The 21953-nt window shown below is 33.8% G+C and overlaps 1 protein-coding gene across 1 annotated transcript in view; it reads left to right on the top strand.

The window, feature by feature from the left end:
• Positions 1 to 428: 428 nt before the first annotated feature.
• LOC129229802 (EP300-interacting inhibitor of differentiation 3-like) overlaps positions 429 to 21953 on the top strand; it is a 58017-nt gene continuing 36492 nt past the window's right edge. The window contains exons 1-3 of the mRNA XM_054864179.1: positions 429 to 566; positions 3467 to 3562; positions 10329 to 10459. Coding sequence (XP_054720154.1) covers positions 521 to 566; positions 3467 to 3562; positions 10329 to 10459 — 273 coding nt within the window. The 5' untranslated portion in view covers positions 429 to 520. The remainder of the gene's footprint in view (positions 567 to 3466; positions 3563 to 10328; positions 10460 to 21953) is intronic.

Raw genomic sequence — 21953 nt, forward strand, 5'->3', positions numbered from 1 at the left:
GTTAAAGAAATAGGAATGGACTCACTCAAGTAAAGCTACACACGTATAATTTGAACATTGTAGAACAGTAATATGAGCATTAAAATCTTGGAACAGTAATATGAGCATTAAAATCTTGGACTCACCTCTAATTTTCCAGATTCTGGGTTTTTCCACAGCACTGTCATACGCTCCATGTTAATCCTACGGGAGAAGAAGAAACACTGCCTCAGGCGGTCTTCGACCAATAGGAAAATGATGCCGCGTTGTCGCAACTCTGAAAACTACGTTTTCATATTATAGGGACTCTAGCTTAACCACAACACGATTTCTTACTGTTTTGGAGCGAAGCGAGATCACGTGCTAACCGATATCACGTGATCGAGCAGACGACGCTGAAAAGAGGTTAAGGGGAAACATTTTTAAGAGTTGGCAACCCTGATCTCCCGCCCGCTACAAGTAAACAAACGTGCTTTGTTTGAAAGTGAAGTCTTTTTTTATTCGATTTTTCGCATAATTCTCTGTTGTGGATACAAATAATATGGATGTAACTGCAGAATTAAAGAAGCTAAATCTTGAAATTCAAGGTAATTAATAATGTTTTCCTATAAGTACCTAGAATAAAAGATGTTTTGTAAAGGCAAGGGTTTTGTTTGGCAAGGTCAATTTTTGTCTTGTTTTGGTATTTCACATCCTCTGTCTTCCGTGATGTCAACTGAAACTTGTAAACAATTCAGATTTATCACTGTTGATGTATTTAATTTATTCGTAATAAAATTTTTACATAATTGTCACAGATAATAAAAAATATGCAGTAAAAATGCATGTGATCTCCAGGTAGGTACATGTGTCCGAGTCACGACCCCTTTATTCAAGGGAACTTATAGGTGGAAGAAAATTTGAGGTAATGATCTTTCAGACCGAAAGACTAGTTGTCAAAATTCAGGAACGTAACTAATGCGTATATTCTGTTTGATAAGCTGACGATATGTCGTGTTTTGAATTTGCAGTATACCTAATTACTGTGTATGTGTTAAAAGTAAGAATTTCAATCTAGGCCTCATTTTGATGCCCAGAATAAGTTTTTCTGGCATCAAAATTAAATATATAGGTACTGCTTTTGATAAACGTTGCAGATTTGATTGTATGAGATTCAAGATATGACATCCTTTATTTTGTTTTGACGCAGAAGCAGCATCACTAACTGAGGAAATATTTTCCCCTCCTTCGAAATCTGTACCCCTGAAATTGCTGACAATATGCAATGAACGGTATTTTGGTCTGCTAACAAGCGACCTTGGGACACTGAAGGCAATTTTTTGTGACAACTTTGAAAAGGTTTTCTAGAACCAAAGTTGTTAGATTTGTAGAGCTCACTTAAGAAGAGCTTTTAGAAAAGACAAAGGAGGACAAATACATGGCAGTATAGGGTTCAGCCCCCCCCCCCCCCCCCCCCCCCCCGAAAAGTTTGGTTTGACATATAAATATTCGATTATATTGAAAAATTTCCAAAAAAAAATATTGATCCAAATGTCTTTCATGTGTATATTATTGCATAAAACGCTTTCATAATAGATAAGAAGACAACTTGAACATCAGCACAAATAGCGCAAAGATACGCATGAAAGTTTTTAAGCCCTCCCTGAAATTATTTTCTGGCTACGGCCCTGGACGAAACCATCAAGAATACAGACAAAAAATGACACACAAATGGAAATTTTCACATTTTGAAATTTTTGCTACATTTCTTGACAATCACAAATGATCTTTTTGAGCTGTTAATGCAAGAGCATCACATTATAGAAATGACACGAGAAATCAAGGATGTACAGTGTCTGAAAAATCTTAATATGAGAAAAATATATTTTACCCCTTGATTCTGCATAGTTATCTGTTATTTTTCATTCTCATGTTGAAGAGTTTTTAATCAAAACTTTGTTGTGTCCAATATTTTTTCAAAGTCAAATATAATTTTTCTGGGAAAACTGCAGTTTATTGTCTTGAAGTAACTCGAAGAATGTTCCCAAAAATTTTTCTCGGGTGTTACAAATGATTCGGAGAAGCTTATCTACTGTCACTTTCATTCTAGAATCTGGGGGTGTCAGAAAAAGTCTTGAGAATCCCAAAAAAATTACCTAAAACTTTTCTCCCCCTTCTCATGCCATTTTGTTGGACCTTTTGATCATGTTTCCTCCTCCATAAAAAAGAGTCATGATCAGAAGACCAACCCCTTCAAAGGCACAGGGAATGATGCAATCCTTTGTCCAACTTCTTTTGTTCTGGGACGCTCGAATCTTGTTTGAAACCGTTCTGCAATTTTGAAAATCCAAATCTTTGAGGTAAATCACTGCATTTTGCTACTTCACTAAAACTTTTTTTAAGTTCTTTTTCTCTATTTTTTTTGGCAAAATTTAAAAATTAAAATTTTTGTTATTGTCATCAATTGCCCCGATCAACCAAAATGGACCCTTCACAAAATTCTGTTAAAAACAGATCTTTCATAAATTGTTTATTGAAAGAGCAAATTTGAAATCAAAATAACGCATGTTTCCCATATTCCCTGCGTATTTTCCGTGTACATAAATAATAGTTTTTTCAACCTTTTTTAAAGTTAAATTAGAGAGATAAGCTTTTACAAAATCTGCTAATTCAAAAAAAACAAATCGGCACTCTTTTGTAAAATTTATGTAAGTAGTCATAAGTAAAGCTCTTAAAAATAAAAAATAAAACGTGTTGTATCGCAATGTAAGGTTTTCTATGCTTCCTAGGCATCCTTTCATCGCCCAGCCCTAGTTAACAGTAAGTTAATTAGTGTTTTCCTCATGCATGTCAGGCATATATGTCAAAATAATTACTCATTGAGTTTATCAAACATTTATTTATCACTAGCGATCAGTTTTTTCTTAATCTTGAGAACCTGACCCCTATTTTATCATCAATATTAGGTCTTAATCTATGCAGCATTTTCGGAAAACATAACCTTTGTAAAATGAAAGTGTACTGTACAAGATTACAAAAATAAATAATTCAATGAATAAAAAAAATCAAACTGTTTTAAAAAGATCAAAATTGCTGAAATATTCCCTTTATTCCATTAAATCTATTGTAGGCTGTGATCACTATGAGTTAGAGGACAAAAACTAAACTCGGCTCTCAAAATTAGAAATCGGAGGCCTTTTCATCCTGAAGATTTTTTTAAAAATTACATTGAAAAAGAGGATTCGTGAAATCCCGTGGCACGTGTGTGCAATGGATTTTCTAATTTGGGCTTGATATACGTTATTTACTATTTTTAGTTATTTTAATGTGTTAAACATTGAAAAGAAAATAATTACTGGAGAAGAATCGATGCGTCAGAAAAGAACCTATTCCTAGATTTATATGCAGAAATTTGTAGTTTATGAAGGTGAAATATGCATATAGATGTTGAAAATTGCTTTCTTTGGTTGTTTGTAAATATCTGTTGAAGGTTTTCTTTTATTTTCAGCTAATAAAGATAAGTATGTCAATGGCGAGTTGGATTTGGGATCGAGCTTGGAAAAACAGGAAAATCTGTTTAGCCAGATCATGTCAAATCAGTCAAGTAAGTTATTTCTAAAACACTACTGCGACATTTACTTTCAATGTTGTTCTTTTTTCTTATTTTTTTAGCAAGCTTCATTTTAATTGCAGCGAATAATTCTACCTTTCTTAAAAGTCGTGGATTTATTAATTTTGTTCTTTCTACTTTTGAGTAATTTTGTGCCATTTTTATGCATTTTCCTTTCATAATAATTGTGTACATTTATTTTAACCAATTAACATGAATTGTTCAGTCTTGCATGTTGATTTCTGACGCTGAAAGAAAGTTTGATTTTTGAGCGTAGATAGAAATAGGTTGGGAGGGGCTTGTGGTGATTGAACTTTCACTTGGAATGGATCATTCTCCTCTTTTTTAACCTACTTTCCCAGTAAAAGTCAGAGAAAGAAGAAAAAAGCATGAAAGAAGGCTTAATGCATCTTGAAAATATTATGAAAAAAATAAATTATCTAAAAATTATAAAGTAGGGTATTAAGATGGAGGAACATTTTTGTCGATCTGTCTTTGTTGGAAATAGCTCTTGATGACAAACTCCCGATTCCGATTCTCTAGAATTTTGGAGCAACTCACCCCGACTCCTTTGCCCGACAATTAGTCAGACTCCGACTCTTCGACTCTGACCTCGCACTTATGGCAAAAATTTATACACGGACAAATGACAAAACGACCGACTCTTCATAAATATTCGACTCCGACTCAGGGTTGGCAAAAACCCGGGTTTTTTTTAAAAAAATCCCATGGACCCAGGGTTTTTTGGGTTTTTTTAAATAAAACCCAAAAAAACCCAACTAAAGCTGGGTTTTTTAAAAGACGTGGGTTTTTTTGCCTTTTTTTAGGGAAAATGTGGGGTACTTGTAGCATATTGTAGCGTAAGTATATGGACAAAGTGCAAAAATTGTCTTGGGGTAAAAAATGCTGGAAAACTAGTTAAAAATCAGCAGTTTCTGAAGAAAAGTATAAAAGACGACAAAACCCAAGAATGGTGAAGTTTCAGATTTTTTAGTTTAAATGATTACCAACAGTTAAGGCAAAGTTACTTCTCGAGTGATAAAACCTATTGTTCGTTTTTAATTATTACATTTTTTTTTTTTTTTTTTTGCATTTTACTTTATTGTATTTCATTTTGTTATGCAAAACTACTGTAGAACCTCAAGTAGTTTAAATCCCTTTTTACTGAATTCCAGCTTAATCAAGACATTTCTTTGAACTTTATATTACCTGTTTTTCTATTTTTGTGTAGAGAGTAAGAAATATTAAACTTTTCCATTAGATAATGAAAATACTGTACATCCTATTCTGTTTTCTGTCTGACCGTTTGAGAAACCTGTTAATTTCTAAAAAATATACCTTGTTTATTTGAGATTTGTGACGTGTTGGTTTACAGAAAATAATTCACATGAAAGCCTTTTAGCTAGAGTAGTTTCCTCTGTACAATCTACAAATATTGAGAAAATCAGACGTGACAGGACTTAGTCAAGATAATTCGAGTTATTTATTGACCAGTCAAAAAAAAAAGTTCAATATATTTATTTAAAATCTTTGAAGTATTTTTTTAATGCCATCAAGAGTTAAGAAATACTATTAAAGTTTAAAATTCATTTTTTATGTCCATTGTCTGTGGTAAAGAACAAATAAAAAATAAGTTTAAATTGTAAAAGTATTTAAATTAATCAATTTTTTAAAAAACTTCTCAGAAAATTTAAAAAAACCCAAAAGTGGGCTAAATAATGGGTTTTTTTAACTGGGTTTTTTCAAAAAAACCCGTTGGGTCCAACCCAATTGGGTCCAATCTGGCCAACCCTGCTCCGACTCCTTTATCTCAAAATAAGTCCGACTCCGACTTCGCAAACATTGGTAGAGTTGCGTACTCTAAGGGAAATGACGGATTCCAACTCCGAGGCTTTGAATTAATTACTTTCGGCTCACGAATCTGACTCTTTTATCTCAAAATGAGATTGACTCCGACTTTGCAGCCATGGTTTTAGCTGTGGAATAATTATTATTAATATGACTTGTTTTTATTTTCACTCTAAAGTTTTAATTTATGTATTCAGTTTTCGGCAGATAAACTCGAAGTCCTTTATGTTCCTACATTAAGATATGCGCAGATGATTTTTTTTTTTTTTTTGACTAAAAATAATTTCTTTAAGTTGACATTTTATTGTTTTTGTTTTGGAAGGTACATTAATTCATTTAAAAAATTATTTTTTGGCAACATGGGAAAAACAAACATTTTTCCTTTTTTGATATTATGTATTTAGTTTAATGAGCTTATTTATTTTATTTTATTTTATTGTTTTGAAAGCAGTTAAAGATTTTTTTTTTAATGGAAAAAAGTAGTACAACAAGCTGCTTTGTTTAAAAGGTGCTGCTATTTTATTTATTCACTTTTTTTTACGCATCTAATTCTTTAGATGAGTGAGGCATTTTTTATTCCTAGAAATCAGCTTAAAATGTTAAAAAATTACGTTTGAAACAATTTGAGATTTTAGCTATTTTTTAGAAGATTGATCAGATACTAGAAAGTAGATGTGTGTATACGGGAAAGTAGGCTCGTTTAGTTCTAGACAGAACTTCTTGATTATACAAGAGAGACAACTTCAATTTTTTCTTCATATTATATTGCATACTTCATTCATATTGCAGGATTTTAATGGTCCCTCATGATTTGAGACCACCTACTTAGCTGAATTGATAATCTGGCCCTATCAGGGTTGCTATTTTGTCCACTTTTTGTAAAAAGTCTGGAGCGGCAGAAGAAAACCGGTTGAATTGGACAGATTGAAAATCCACAGAATTTCCATATGATTATCATTGTGGCCAGTCGCTTTAGAAACCAGTTATTGTCTGGGAATTTTGAAAGACCTCTTGAAAACTCCGGAAAATTTGTAATAATCTCTGGAAAATGCAACTGGCAACGTATCTGTTTTTACCGCAAATGGAGTGACATGATTTTCCACCCAATGGGCTCTTTGAGTGCGACACTAGAGGATTTTTTTTATACTTGAATAATCGGAAGAAAGGATTTATGTTTTTATTATTCAGCTGTTTGAAAAATGTAAATAGAATCAGTTATAATTTGATTCAAATGAGTACAGTAGGACCTCGATTATCCAAGCTAACTGGGACCGCTACTGCATCGGATGTTGGAAATCTCGGTTAATAGAAACTTTGTACGAAAACTTGTCAGGATCACAAATTTCAAGAAGTATCAATAAAAAATACTGGAATAATCTTAAAGGATGAAAAGGAATGTATAAGAAGGAATGTTTTTCAATTAAAAAAAACTTAAAGTGAAAATAAGTTGTAGTAAGTTTTATAAATTCAATTAAATATCTTTACAATATCAAGTTTAAAACAGAAAAAAACCCCCCTGAAATTTACGAAAAATATTTTTATTTTAAAATTAAAAATTCATCATTTTATTATTTGTACATTCTTGTTTTTTTTTTTTTTAAAGCATAAAACACCTAACCATCAGAGAAATGAAACATCTTACCTTTCTCAGGGCTTACCTATCTACAAAAAATACACATTATTATCGGCTCGGTTAATCGAGGTTCTACTGTACTTCAAAAGAGGAGTGAAATATCCTGCAAGTATGGACAAATTCTGATTTTTCATTTCTTTAAAACAAATCACAAACACTGAAATTATGGCCTCCTAAACTTTTTCCCCTTAAAAAGATTGAGCACATGACAGAAGATAATCAACCATATTTCAAGTTTTGATGAAAATAAATGTTCATCATAGCAGCAACCATTCTGAACAAAAACATTTGTCCACTACAATGAGTAAATTTTGTATTTAAAGGATATATTAAATTTGTAGGAACTTTTCTTCTGTACTGCAGTATATATAAATTGAGTAGTTTTGGTGTCATTTAAGTATTGGATGTGTTTTACTAAATTTAATTTTACGTGTTTTTGATATTGAGAGTTTTTGTTATACTTATGCAAGAAATGTATCAGTTCATTATTTGGCTGCTTTTTTTTTGTTGTTAATGAGTTATGTGTACTGATGCTTTTTGAAGAATTTTTTTATGTTTGTAAATTTCTTTAAAATCAAAAACTATTTTATATTTCTATTATATATTTTAGAGTTAATTATAGAACGAATAAACAAAAATTATGGCTCTTCCTTCATATCTTTTGCATGTGGAGCATTTATATTTTTTTATATTTCTTTTGGTTTTATTTATTTCTTTAGAATTGAAGTAGGGATGCATCGGATAGTGATTTTGCCGGATACCGGATATCCGATGCCCCCTTACCTGCCGGATTCGGATATCCGGCATTGCATGTTCGCATATTTTTCAACAACGCCGGTTCAAAACAATAAATCAAACTTGTTCCAAATATCATTTCTTTAAAAACATGTTAAGTACATTAAAATGTACTTTTTTAGAGCTTCTATATTTTAATTTAGGAATTGTGCTATATAAAATGAAACATTAAAATATTGTTTTATTTCGACAGATTTTTTCGAATGAGACAAACTTTCGGCAAAAATTAATTCTGTATGTAATGTACACATTGATTAAACTTTTAATTATTCATAGTTGAAATCTTAAAGGTCGTATAATGAGTCGTATTTGTTATTAGATTTGCATGATATGTAGAAATTTTTTTAAACTTCATCATAAAGTAATACATTTTCTTGTTTCCAATTTAGAAGTAACAAAAAATAAAACTTTGCTTTGAAATCATTTTTATTACAGATAATACACGTGTAAAATTTTTCCAACATACAAGTTAAAAAAGATAATATTAAAACAGGGCCAGTTTGACTCAAAAAATAAATGAATAAACTTAAATAATCAACTTACAATCCTAAATCGGGGATTTAAATTGCGCCATTAGTAAATGTTTAAGCGGCAAGCGATCTCATCTAAATCTGAAGAAAGCAATCCTAGCCTCAGTATATATGAGCAAAAAGTCTGAACTAAAACTATCACGTCATTAGTTTCAGTTCAGATCTAAAGAGCTCTATAGTATAATCAAAAATCATGAAGCAAAACTATGATGTCATCAGTTTTAGTTTAGATCTAAACCAAAACTTAATTGGTCTGTGTTTTGCTAAGTCTAAATGCAAAGCAAAAGTAATAGAAAAAATGTGAGAAGACTAGAAATTAAAACTGAAAAAAAAAAATAAATAAATAAATAAAAAGCTCTCTCCGTTTTTTCTTTATTTATATTTTTAGTTCATACAGAGATTATTTGAAGCCTGAGAATTCGAATTTCACTTGCTCGATCTGCCACCCTCCCTTCTCCTTCCTCTAAAATGTGTCATGCTTAAAATCAAATGAATTGTATGTTTGTTCTGAGATTTTTTTTTTGTGGATGGTTTTTTTTCCAGGTAGATTTCAACTCATTTTTACGGAAGTGGAATAATTTAAAAATAGTGGAGAAAACTTTTACAGATAACTAAAAATGGAAAAAATACAAACGCAACACAAAATTTTGGATATAAATGAATGCAATGAAAGGATTTTAGCATGTGTAGAAATATACAAGCAAATATAATTTCGAAAATAGTTCGTTTGTACAACTGTGCACCCTGGGGGCAAGCATAGACTACATCATTGGTCACTACATATTGGTTTCTTGATGGTTCTTCATCCTTTTAGTATCCCTGAAAACGAAAGTTTCCACACCGTACTACTCTAAACATTGCTTTGTTTCAGTGCAACTATTCCGCATTTTTCATTAGTTTCTTTCATTCTTCGTTTTAATGTTCATGAGATATAATGGCACTAAAGCGTGCATTATTAAATTATTAATACACTGTAACTATATTATTGTTTTATTTACATGTCCCTCTCCCATTGACCATTAATTTTGTACATCGAATAATACAGCGTGTTGAATAATACAGCTTTTTTTATGCAAGAAACGGTAATATATAGTTAAGAAATGGTTCAAAATAGTGTGAGGGGTGTTTACAGATGCCTAAAATTTTTTAGTGTGTTTCTAAAAATCCGAATTCATACATTTTTCTACTATGCTAAATTTCAACTTACGCGAGAGGAGTAGTGGAATGCGTTCCTCCCGCAAGTCGGAACTTGAATGTATTTTAATTTTCAACACGGCCGCTCCTCCAACTTCAAGCGCTTTGATAGGAACCATTTCAAGGTCGACTTTTCACTTCAGCGTGTTAAAGCAGAGAGAGTGAGAGAGGAAGGGAGAAATTATTGGCAACATACCGTCAGCAGATTCGCAAAGGAGCGGGGGGGGAACGAGGAGGAATGCCAGGTTTCAAGAGGAATGGTCGTTTTTGAAGCAGCAATTAAAAGAGAAAGCATCATCGAAACGTTTATGAAACGGTGAAAGCTTTAACTGGAATTTTTGCAAAAGTAAATTCAAAATTAAACCCTCATTTCGTACCGGATAACCACACATCAACCCTGGACATCTCTCACATTTTTACCGGATAACTGCCCGGATATCCTGCAAAAAACTGTCGGATATCCGGATCCGGAGTGGCTTGTCGGATCAGATATCTCATAGTTCCGGATAGTTAAAAAATCAGCCGGATACCGGATAGTTACCGGATATCCGGTGCGTCCCTAAATTGAAGTTTCTTTAAAAGCTTGATCAAAACTTGCAATTTAGCAAAATTTAAATGGAAAGAGATTAGTCTTAAAATATTTTCAGAGAAAAATTTATTTTTTTTCCTCTTGTTTTTAGAAATAGAATGTAATGCTTGTTTCTTTCAAAAATGGCAGGTATGTAGGCCAATTTCTTAATGCTTATGTTTTCCATCGTAGGTGTCACAGCAAGCAAAATACTTCCAGATTCTCAGGTGTTGCAACTGCAAACAAAAATTTTAACACTTAGCACCAGGAAATATAAGCCTGACTCCTTAGTTTTTAATTCATATGAGTTTGCTGGAAAAGTGGTAAGTTTAATATTTAATATCTTTTGGTTAATACCTTTTGATTTTGATGAAATATGAACCTCCTCAGCGAATATGTAAAACTTGTGGGTCATTTTCGCCATATGCTGGACCTGCCAACCTTATGAAAAGAAAAAAAGGGAGATCCAGTCAAAGCTTTAAGGGAGAAAAAGGGAGATTTTAAACAATGCTATAATGAATAAAAAATACTGTTATATCAAGTATTTCTAGTTTAAAGTAGATTGATGTTACATAATGTGTTAATTTAATACAATTTCCAGTGCAATTCTTTAAAAATTCTTGTACTGTAGATAGAAAAGGGTTGACGGACAGTTTAAAAAAAATATAATGAATATAGATATAATCAATTGCTTAAGTCTATTTATTTATTTATTTTTTAATATTCGCAACACATATTCAAAATACAATATCATATTCTATTATTATTTATTAATTTTCTCAATATCAGATAAAGTTATAAAAATCAAACTTTTTTTTGCCTGTTATGCAATTTCTATATATTATATTACATGTTGAATCTCAAGTTAATTTTTTTTAAAGAATACTTCAGTACATTAACAAAAAAACAAATGAACAGATAATAACACATTTCAACTCGTAATTACTACATTAATACCAAAAACATATTAGACAAGATACAAAAATCTTTTTCATTTTTTCACTTTTAAGGAAGTTGCAGATTTTGCTCTTTTCAGAAAATTTGAATCGAATTTATGTTCATAACATTTGCCTGAAAAATTACTTTTAAGAAGCAACAAGCTTTCTAAATTTTCATCCGTCATAGATGAGCGGAATTCAGTGCGGTTTTTCCTAACCAAACTGAATATTCGTTCACATTCCGCATTACTATGAGGAATAGACAAAATACTAAGCATAACATTGCAAATGTTTTTATAGGCTTCCTACCCATCTGATTTTTTATTTTGCTAATTAAATGCCATTTAACATCTGTTCTCTCTTCAACTGCAATATGTTGGGGAATTTCTGCAATTTGAAGGGCAACAAATTCTTCCTTTAATTGATCAATTTTCGCATTCTTATCTTCCTCGAGAAATATAGGAAAGAAGTCAATAAAAATGTTTTTAATACTTGAGAAGGATGCTGTTTCAAGTTTTTCAATACTGCACACCTCAGCAAGGCACAAAACTTCATCTCTTTAAAGAAATTTTAAAATAACATAATCACAACATCTGCGAAAATATTTCCTCACATTGGAAAAAAACTCTTTTCTCTCAGATGATTTCAAAGTCTGAACCACTTTAGTAGTGCTTTCTCCAATGAGAAAATCTTCATCATTTCTTTGATGGTTATCACTATGATAATCTAGAGCAAGAAAACTAGCACATTCTTTGATCACTTTTGCTTTAACAAATTTCAACAAAATTTGTTTTAAGAAAACATATAACAATGATAATAATCTATCAATTAAAGGAGTTTGCCCTTGCAAGACAGTGTTCAGCTGATCAAACACTGGTGAGATGTACAACAAAAATAAACAATACGCTTTATTTAAATCAGACGTTAATAAATTTAAGTCTTTCTTCTCTTGACTGATTTTGATGCCGCTGTTCAAAACCATCCCGTTTTTTTTTATTTTTCTCTTTTCCTGCTGAACTGAAGCTGTATCATCATTAGTTTTCAATTTTCTTTTCGTAGATCTTTCATCCACTGCAGTTTTAGTGTTCGTTTAACACATTTGGACCAGTAAGATTTTTTTTCGGAATGGTAAAAAAATTTAAATTGCTTTTGGATGCTCCTTTGTAGCTTGAGTTTTGGTTTTCTGCTTTGAAAAAGGCAACTAGTGGTTCCCACAAATCAATCATCCTTTGTAGACACTTTGTTGTAGAGAGCCATCCAGTTTGAACATGCTTCAAAATCTTTTTAATTTCCTCATTATGAAGCTCCTGAAAATTTTCCAATTGTTCTTTCCTCTTCGAACTTTTCTTGAAGTAATAATATATATCTACAAGATGTTCATAAACATTTAGCGGTAGACTAGAGGCACCTTTTTCTGTTTCTAAATTATGCAGATGACAAGGACATCCAACACTGATCAAATTATTCTGATATTCTTTCAAGTATTTCACAACACCTATTTTTTTCCCTTCTGTTACATAGGCATTATCTGACCTAAATCCAATACAATTTGAAACTGGCACATTCAGTTCATTTAATTTATTGATGATGAGATTTGCAATATTTAACAATAGAAATATCTCCATGCAGCACAGTGTGGCTAGTAAATTATTTTCAACTTTTATTATTTTCAAATAAAAAATTCTGAAAGCATATGATATGCTTACATTTCAGAATTTTAAATTTTTTTTAGTTGATAATTTCACTCAGAAATACAAATACACCCAAACCTGTTTTTATGCTAACTTTTTTTGTGCCTTATATTAAAATTTCAATCAGGTTGGGACTCAATTTACAAAATTAATTATAAAACAAACTTTTTTTATGCGACTGCACAAAAACAGATTTGTGTGTAGTTGTTGAGTCACTTATTTAAGGTACATAAAAAAGTAATTGGTTGTGCACTTTGATGCGTAATTAAGTATGAAAATAGTGTGTTAAGCTTCAAGCGAAATTGTCAAATCCGTTACCAAACAAAATTAATAAAAATTATTACGCTTAAATTATATTATACTGCCCAAAACAAACTTTATTTGGTCCCTGACTCTTAAAATGTTTCCGAACAATACTTGAATCACGTTGAAATAAAGCATTTAAATACCACCTAGTAGTGATGGGCATAATCGAGATCTTTTGATAATCGAGATCTCGGGAATCGAGTACTTCTGATAATCGAGTGATTGATAATCGAGATCTTTTTAATTCGAGAACTCGAGCGATTGATAATCGAGAACTTCCGAATCGAGTACTCGAGCGATTGACTTCTCGAGATCTTCCGAATCGAGTACTCGAGCGATTGACTTCTCGAGATCTTCCGAATCGAGTACTCGAGCGATTGACTTCTCGAGATCTTCCGAATCGAGTACTCGAGCGATTGACTTTTCGAGATCTTTTGGATCGAGTGCTCGAGCAATTGACTTCTCGAGATCTTTTGAATCGAGTACTCGAGATGTTTTAAATCGAGATCTCGAAATCTTTTAATTCGAGATCTCGAGATGTTTGAATCGAGTTCTCGACCAGTATCTAGATCTAGACTTCCTGAGTTCCAGAATCAAGTTTACTTTTACAAGGATGCCCGCTAAAGGTGTCCATGGCGCACACAACGCCAGTAAAGTTTTAAGGGGGGAGGGAAACTGAGAGCGTATTTTAAATCTCATTGGGGGGAGCTCTTGTCCTAGGAATTGCTCCATAATATTTCAGAGGGTGCGCCATCGCTCTTGAGGGGTCGGGGAAGTGAGCAACTCTGACTTCTAGAACAGTCGACTTCTCAAATTGTTTCTGTAGGGTTGCGCACGAGGGGAAGGGGTACCATCAAGCTCGTAATTTAGGGGGTCAAGAAGGGGCAATTCCCCCACATCGGGTTTTCGAAATAATTGTACTGACATATATGTGGGCGTAGGTTTTATTATTAATTTGTATAGTAGGCACTGAGTACATATATTTTTTTATCCAACCCCCCCCCCCCCCTGGAAAATTTTAAATAATGGGCCTGAGAGTCATGTCGCGTACTTCTGTCCCTGCAACTTTGAGGGCAGGCCCGATGGGGAGACGATTGACCAGTTGGGTCAATCGCCTCCCCGGCTTTGAAAATTGAAGCTTTTTAATGTACGGGAACGTGCTTTTTGTAGTTTTTTGTTTAATTTTGCATTGGGTACATACCCTTCGCCCCCCTCCCCCAAGCTTCACCCTGGATGGACCTGTTTATGGGGGTCAATTTGGTAGGTTTTAGTCTCTTTTTAGGGTATCAATCCTTAGAAGGGAGGGATGTAGGGCTGAACTTTTGCGCAGCCTGTGTCTCATCCTGGCTTTTAAAAATTATTGTTTACATTTAAATGAAGTTTCTGCTGTTAGTAGGAATACTATGCATTGATTATATGCCCTTTAACCTCCTCCCCCCCCCCCCAAGTATAAAATTTAAAATATAGGCCTGAGAGTCATGACGCATATGTTGCCACTGAAACTTCAATTTACGGGGTTCAATTTCCCTCGCCCCCATCCTTGAAAAATTTTATATTTTACATTCAAATGGAACTAGTTCTCGTTGTTTTCCGAAAAATTTTGCATTGTTTTTTATTGAATCTGTTTTAGGAGGTAAATTTAATAGTCTTCATTGTGGATCTCAATTCTTGGGCGATGCAGATTCAACGAGAACTTGATTTCGGCGGCCTTCAGAGAATGTATGATATATTCGGATGATTTCGGATCCTTATTAAGCAGAGTTGATAATGTAAACAAGTCGAGGAATCGCAGCTCTGCGCAAAAGGAATCATTTGTTCTTGTTTATAGCTTTGCTTTTTTTTTTTTTTTTTTTGCTGTTGCTATTGAGATTAGGGTTAGTATCTGACTAATATAGGAGAAGGGAGGGAGGGTAAAATATTTCTCGCTATTACAGAGCAGATTCCCGGCGCATTAATAGTGCAACTTTAAGTGGAATCGATTATTTTGCTTCTTTTATGATTCGTTCTTTTTTATTTTTATTTTTCACTCATTCACTTGGGGAAAAATCTAATAACAGTGGGTGCAGGGAGTGAATTTGAGATGTTTCTGAGTACATAAAGAAGTTTTGATGCTTGTCGTTTGGAATTAATTTTAGCTAACATTCTTTGCCCCAATTTTTTAATAGGATTACATTATATGCAGATTATTATTGTTTAATTTTATAAATTACTCAACTTAAAAATTTAGAGTCATTCTATTGAGATGCTTACTTTATGATTTTTTAAAAATTTCTGAAACTGCTTGGGCCGACAACGGTCCATTTCGAAGGGTCCCGTGTCTACGCTTCATTTTCCTTGTGTTGGTCCTCAAAAGGGGTTAAATTATTACCAAATTTCTCTAAAAAAGCAAATTATCCGATTTTCAAATCATCCGAAAGCGTCGCTCGATAATGAACTCTCGACAAGAAACAATATATTATTTAGGGGTGCCCACGAGAGGGTAGGGGGCGGTCCATGGTGTAGACCGAGCCAAAATGAAGTTTCAATGGGGAGGGGTTACTTGAGAAGGCTTTTGGTCTTACTTTAGGAGGCTCTTGTTCTGGGGGTTCTCCGTCGCATTTGAGGAGTGGGTTTCCCCCACTCCCCCCCAAGATAGGCACCCTTGCATTATAAACAGACATCGTTTAAACGTTTCATACACGTTTTAACGTGGTTGATACAGCGTAACAACCGTTTTAAAACGTTTACTGAACGAAGTGTGCTATCTGGTTAACCCCATTCGAAAAAAGCACCCGAGAAGCTCTTATTTGATTCGAAATTTGAATGTTCGTTCGTTCTTGTGAGCAATGGGACTCCTCTTGTGACAATCACCTTCCCCCTCCAAGTACGATAGTCCCAAAAAGAGCAAAGACCCCTCAAAAATTTCAATTACCCGGTTTGGGCCATAACGTCTCCCTATTCGCGATAACCTCTGCGAATGAATCATTCGAAAAGTTAACCACTCTAGAGGTTTGTTCAATTACTGAGGGTCACATTCGAAGGGGGGGGGGACGTAGGAGGAAAGGTGCCCCCTCCGATTTTTAGCTAAACTGTTCCCACTTTTTAGTTTCAATGTATTATTAATTTAAACAACTCTCAAGTTCAAACCTGTTTGTGTTGCCCAAACCCATGTCCATATTATCATTGTCCCCCACGTTTTTTAATTAATTACTATTATTATTACTTTTTTGATCTAAATAACTGTCAAGTGCAAAACAATATGGAAAGCATTTCTCTACCTGTTATTTCAAGATTTCACCAACGGAATACAAAACCCATGCCCCCCATTAGCCCACTCATATGATAATCCTTAATAATTTTCGTTCGAAAATATATCGTTCAATTATAAAGAGATCTCTCGATAATAGAAAATTCGACACCAAACATTAAATTATAACCCCATCAAAATAAAGCACGCAAGTAGCAATCAGTCCATTTTAAAACGATTCCAAATCCATCAATTCCAAGAGCGATGACTTACCAAATATGCAGGGACGTGCAAAGAAATTTCGGGGCTCGTCACAAATGACTTTTAACGTCCCCTTCATATTGTTTATCCCTTCGTCCCTAATATATTTCACCTCTCATTTTAAAAATCTCGGGCCCCTTCAAGCTCGGGCCGGGACAACAGGTGTCCCTTTTCTCCCCCTCTCCTTGTGCACGCCCCTGCACGTATGAAGTTCTCCCGCAAGAGCGCTACCCCCGAAAAGAGACAAAATCTCATGAAAATTACAATCCCGCAGTTAGCGTCTTAACTTCCGTGCACCTCTCCTGGTTGTCATCCCCTGCGAATGAATTACACGAGAACTAGGATACTTGCTTCATTAAGAAATAAATAAATACCTTTGTGCCAAGAAGTAACAGGAAATAACCAACTTTTGTAGCACAAATACACAGATTACTGCAGACACGTGTCACGGGTTTCAGTACCCAATGGTGTAGTCGAAGGGGGACGTAAGGGGGAAGCGGTCCCCTCAGGTTTTAACTAAAGTATTCCCCCTTTTTACATGAATATAATTTTAGTTTTAATGCCCCTCAAGTTAGAACCTTATTAGAGTCCCCCAATCTTTGCTTTCACCACCGAGACACACAACCCATGTCACCCATTGACCCGTCCATGTGTTCATTCGCTAACACCATTCTCCCTAAAACATATTATTAGGCTACAAAAACATCCCAAAGAATCATTTGAAAATCAGGCATTCGGCAGCATACATGAAATTAATTACAACACTATTCGAAAGCAAGAACAATACATAAACTTCTACAACAAATATTCGAGAGGCAAATCTTTCATCATAGAATTATTTAGACTACAGGGGTATCCATTCCTCAAGTGTGCTCGCGCTTTTCTTAAAAACGAACCCCCCCCCCATCCTTAAGAGCATCATGACCCCCTTTCCCTGAACAATTTTTTTCGGAAAACAATAAAAACCACGCCCATTTATATGTTAAAACTTTAATTTTTCAAAGCCAGCCCTCTGACAACGGTGCCCACCCCCTTAAGAGCAAGAGCGCACCCACCCTCCTAAATTTCGCAAAGACCCCTTCCTCCCCCCAAAATAAGAGCTCCCCCAAAAAAGTAAGAAATACCCCTCAAAACAATCCCCTAAAAATTTCAATGGCGCAGCCTGCGCCATGACCGCTTTCCCCCATCTAGGTGGGGGACATCTCGAGAACTCGAGAAATCAGCATTCCGAGAATTTCACAAAGCGAGAACTCGAGCAGTTCATCGCTCGAGAACTCGGAAAATGAGAATCGAGTACTCGAGCAGTCATCGCTCGAGAACTCGGGTAGGGATTACGAGAACTCAAGCAGTTCATCGCTCGAGAACTCGGCAAGGGATAACGAGAACTCGAGATGTGATAATCGAGAACTCGAGATGTGATAATCGAGAACTCGAGATACGTTAATCGAGAACTCGTGATAATCGAGTTCTCGAGTGATCTTTGATAATCGAGTGATTCGATTATCAGAACTCAATTATGCCCATCACTACCACCTAGTTTCAAGCACTTATGAAATTTTGCAAGTAAACTTTTCCTAATAAAAGTAGCATAATTTTATAAAAATTTATTAATTTTCAAGGGCACTATATCTTTGTATCACATTTGATGGAAATATATCAAACTGTAAAAAAATGCGCGTATTATGAAAATATCATTAAAAACCTGTATGGTAACGGACTTGACATTTAGTAACGGATTTGACGCAAATCCATAACCAAATGTGGTTTGTTACTGTCTGACATTTTAAAGTAAAACTTTGTTCGAATTTGGGCATGCGTCTGGTCTCTTCTGATTTGATCAAAATAGGGGTGATGAAGATAACGATGTGAGGGTATTTTTTTTTTTTTTCAATCAGGATGCATTTGTTAGACTGTGGTTAGACGCGCTCTGTATTTTGCCTTTTCTTTTCTTTCTTTATTTCTTCCTTATCGGATCTAAGAAAACAATATCAGATTTATCAAAAATGATGCCGTAGTACATTTTCTTATATACCAATTACAATTTGAAGTTCAAATAGGTTTATAGCAGTTTTTTTGAATAAAATAAATTTATGCATTAACCGCCATTTAAAAAATCACTGGATAATTATCTGGATAATCAATGTCACATCTGCCCTCTGTAATAGGTGTCAGAAAAACACTTGTTAATCACACAAAAATACACCAATATTTTGAGTTCTTTATGTAAACAAGAAAAAAAAACCTTGTGTTTAGTTAAAATGTCAACCGTATTTTGAAATACTTAATATTAAATATAAATACAGTTATTAATTTTTTTTCCAGAATATTAAGACTTAAAACCTCTTACGTTTTAACATGCAGGGATGCCGATTTATAAAATCAGCCGCTTTATAAAATCAAATGTCCTCGGTATCAATGTGATTTAAATAAGTGGCGTAATACATAAAAAGTATTTAATGAATAAAATATTCACTAAAACAAAATGCTGATGATAGGATCATATAAGAAAATTCCTTACTATTATATATTCTTTTTTCAAACCTTATTTTAAAAAAATCAACATGAAAAGTTGCAGACACAAAAGAGAAGAAAATATAAAACCAAAACTTATCAGAAAAAAATTACCTTCACTCATCACATTCATCCTCCTCTGCCGAAACTGTAGCTTCTCTATCCCATTCATTGTCGCTTTCTTCTGTATCAGTTGATACAATTTGTAGGGGTTCACACATTTCTTCAACTATAGCGCCTTTTTCCCAAGATTTAAGTTTTTCAATGTGATTGCAGTGAGATTGCCACCTAGTGCTAGATATTTTATTTATGGCATTTTGTTTCTTTTAGCAGATTTATTGATGTTCAAGTCACTTGTGGGATTTATATTTCTTATTTCTCTTTTCATGTCAGCCCAAACATATTCAATTGCGTTAAAATCTCAGTGGTAGGGGGGAGGTGAAGCACTTGAAAGCCATGTTCTTGAAGCAATTTATCGAATTTATATGTTTTATGCTTAAGAGCATTTAATTTTACAAACTCTAACAACTCCACTTTCAAGGCATCAGGAGAATGAATGATGGATTTTGCAGCGAGCCAATCTAAAATTTCCCTTTTGCGGGAGTTTTTACTGGAGTTGGGACCACTTGTCAATTTGCACGTTGTGATATGGCTGTCACATTATCAATAATAACTGCATTGAATGGCAAATTTGGAATAAGTTTTTCTCTTGCCCATTTTTCAGAGATATTTGAATTCATCTGCCCGTGGTAATCTCCTTGCATTGTACTGGCCTTATAAATTAAATTTGAATTCAGCAAAAATCCCATACAGCCTCCGGCACAAAGCACGATGATATGACGTGCAGCATTTCCTGTTTGCAGTACGCCATCCACTTCCTCCGATTGCCAACATTTGCTAAAAGTCAAATTACTATCGACCCAGGTTTCATCAATATAAATTAAAGGTCTGCCTTCGCTACAGAATCTTTTATTGTTCCTTACTTATTAAATTCTTTTCAAAATAATATCTTCGCGTTCCAACAGTACTTTTCTTTTATTCTGAAATAGTTTCCACTTGAACCCAATTTTATGAAGAATTTGGCGCAAAGTTTCTTTATTACCAGGAAAGTGTATCTTTTCTTTTAAAACGGGAAGCAACTTATTCAATGATAGGATTTTTTTCTTTCACATAAAAGTCATGAATAGTTCGACGCATTACGTTGCATTCAAACTCATCAATATCTGTTCGTTCGAAAACATTCTTTTTCACTCTTTTTTTGGGAGAACAGAAGTCCGGATTTGATTCATCTTTTGTTTCACGTCGAATCTTTTTGATAGTACTGATCGAAACTCCGGCAATTTTACCGCCTCGTTTTGGGGGATGAATAATTGGAACACTTAATTGCTCGTTTTCAGCTTCTTCATCACAAAACCGAATAACATTGTATAAAATATTCTTTGTGCCGCTACGAAAAGCTTTATTTTTACTGGAACTAGTATATTAAGCATTGAAACCTTTCGGATATTCTCTGAGACGCACCAGAAAGGGGTATGAAAAGAAATGTTTACGCAGACCAAGTTCACTTTGCATTTGCGCAGATAACAGAACCCAAACTATTTCTGCGCAAATGCATAGTGAAACTAAAAACGAGAACCAAGTTTTTTTAGTAGTTTCACGTTCAAAGCAGACATTGGGAGGCGCGCCTCCTTAACCCATCACCCCTTTTTTAAAACAAACCGCTCGTGGCTGCTAGTTGCGGAGTTCGAGGACAGACAGTACCATAAGTTTCAATAACATTATCATGCACTCATACAACCAGGCCGCTGCCATGTCCCATCAACATAAACAGCACAAGGGGCAATGTTATTTGCAGTCAATTCTTAACCTTCTGACTTCTTCTGCAGCCCTGTTCATGTTCTCTTATGCGCACTTTTCAACACATTCTAATATTGCTTTTTCCCAGAGGTCGAAATTAGCATCAGCTACTTAGGTGCTATTGGCGACCAATATTTTGTTCTTAGGTGCCGTTATGCTTTACTTGGTTGCAATTTGCAAATGCGTTCAATAACATGCTGAAATTTATACTAAACTATAATATGCGTGAAAACAAGCTGATATATATGTACAATGCATTAAAATAATGCATTTTGAAATCACCTGCTGAGTTTATACAAGTACCATAATTACTATTAACTTAATTTAGTGACATGAAACCAAAAAAAAAATCTAGATTTTAAAAGTATTAAAAATATTGACAAGATGCAAAAGGATTGAAATCTCGAACACGATACGCAATTTTCCACAAAGTACAGGTTTAGTGTTGGAATGATTTCGAAAATAAATTTATTCATTAAAAAGAGAAACAAACGCAGAAAATAAGCTAATCTGAAGTGGCATGCGACTAATTGTCAAAAAATATTAATATATTTACAAGATGCAAAAGGATTGAAAGGTCAAAAGCGAGAATACACTTCCCGCAAAGCACGTGCTCATTGTCCGCATGTTTTGAAAAAAATAATATATTATAAATTAAAATAAAAAAGAAAATAAGCTAACCTAAAGGTAGCATATGTAAAAACAAATTCTAGATTTTAAAAGTATTAAAACATTGACAAGATGCAAAAGGATTGCAATCTCGAACACGATACGCAATTTTCCACTAAGTAAAAACAAGTTTAGTGTTGGAATGATTTTGAAAAAATTTTATTCATTTAAAAGAAAAACAAATGCAGAAAATAAGTTAATCTGAGTGTCATGCAACTAATTGTCAAAATATTAATATATTTACTTACAAGATGCAAAAGGATTGAAAGGTCCAAAACGAGAATAAATTTCTCACAAAGCACGTGCTCATTGTCCGCATGTTTTGAAAAAAATAATATATTATAAATTAAAATAAAAA

Source organism: Uloborus diversus, chromosome 9 (assembly GCF_026930045.1).
Source record: "Uloborus diversus isolate 005 chromosome 9, Udiv.v.3.1, whole genome shotgun sequence".
NCBI lineage: Eukaryota > Metazoa > Arthropoda > Arachnida > Araneae > Uloboridae > Uloborus > Uloborus diversus.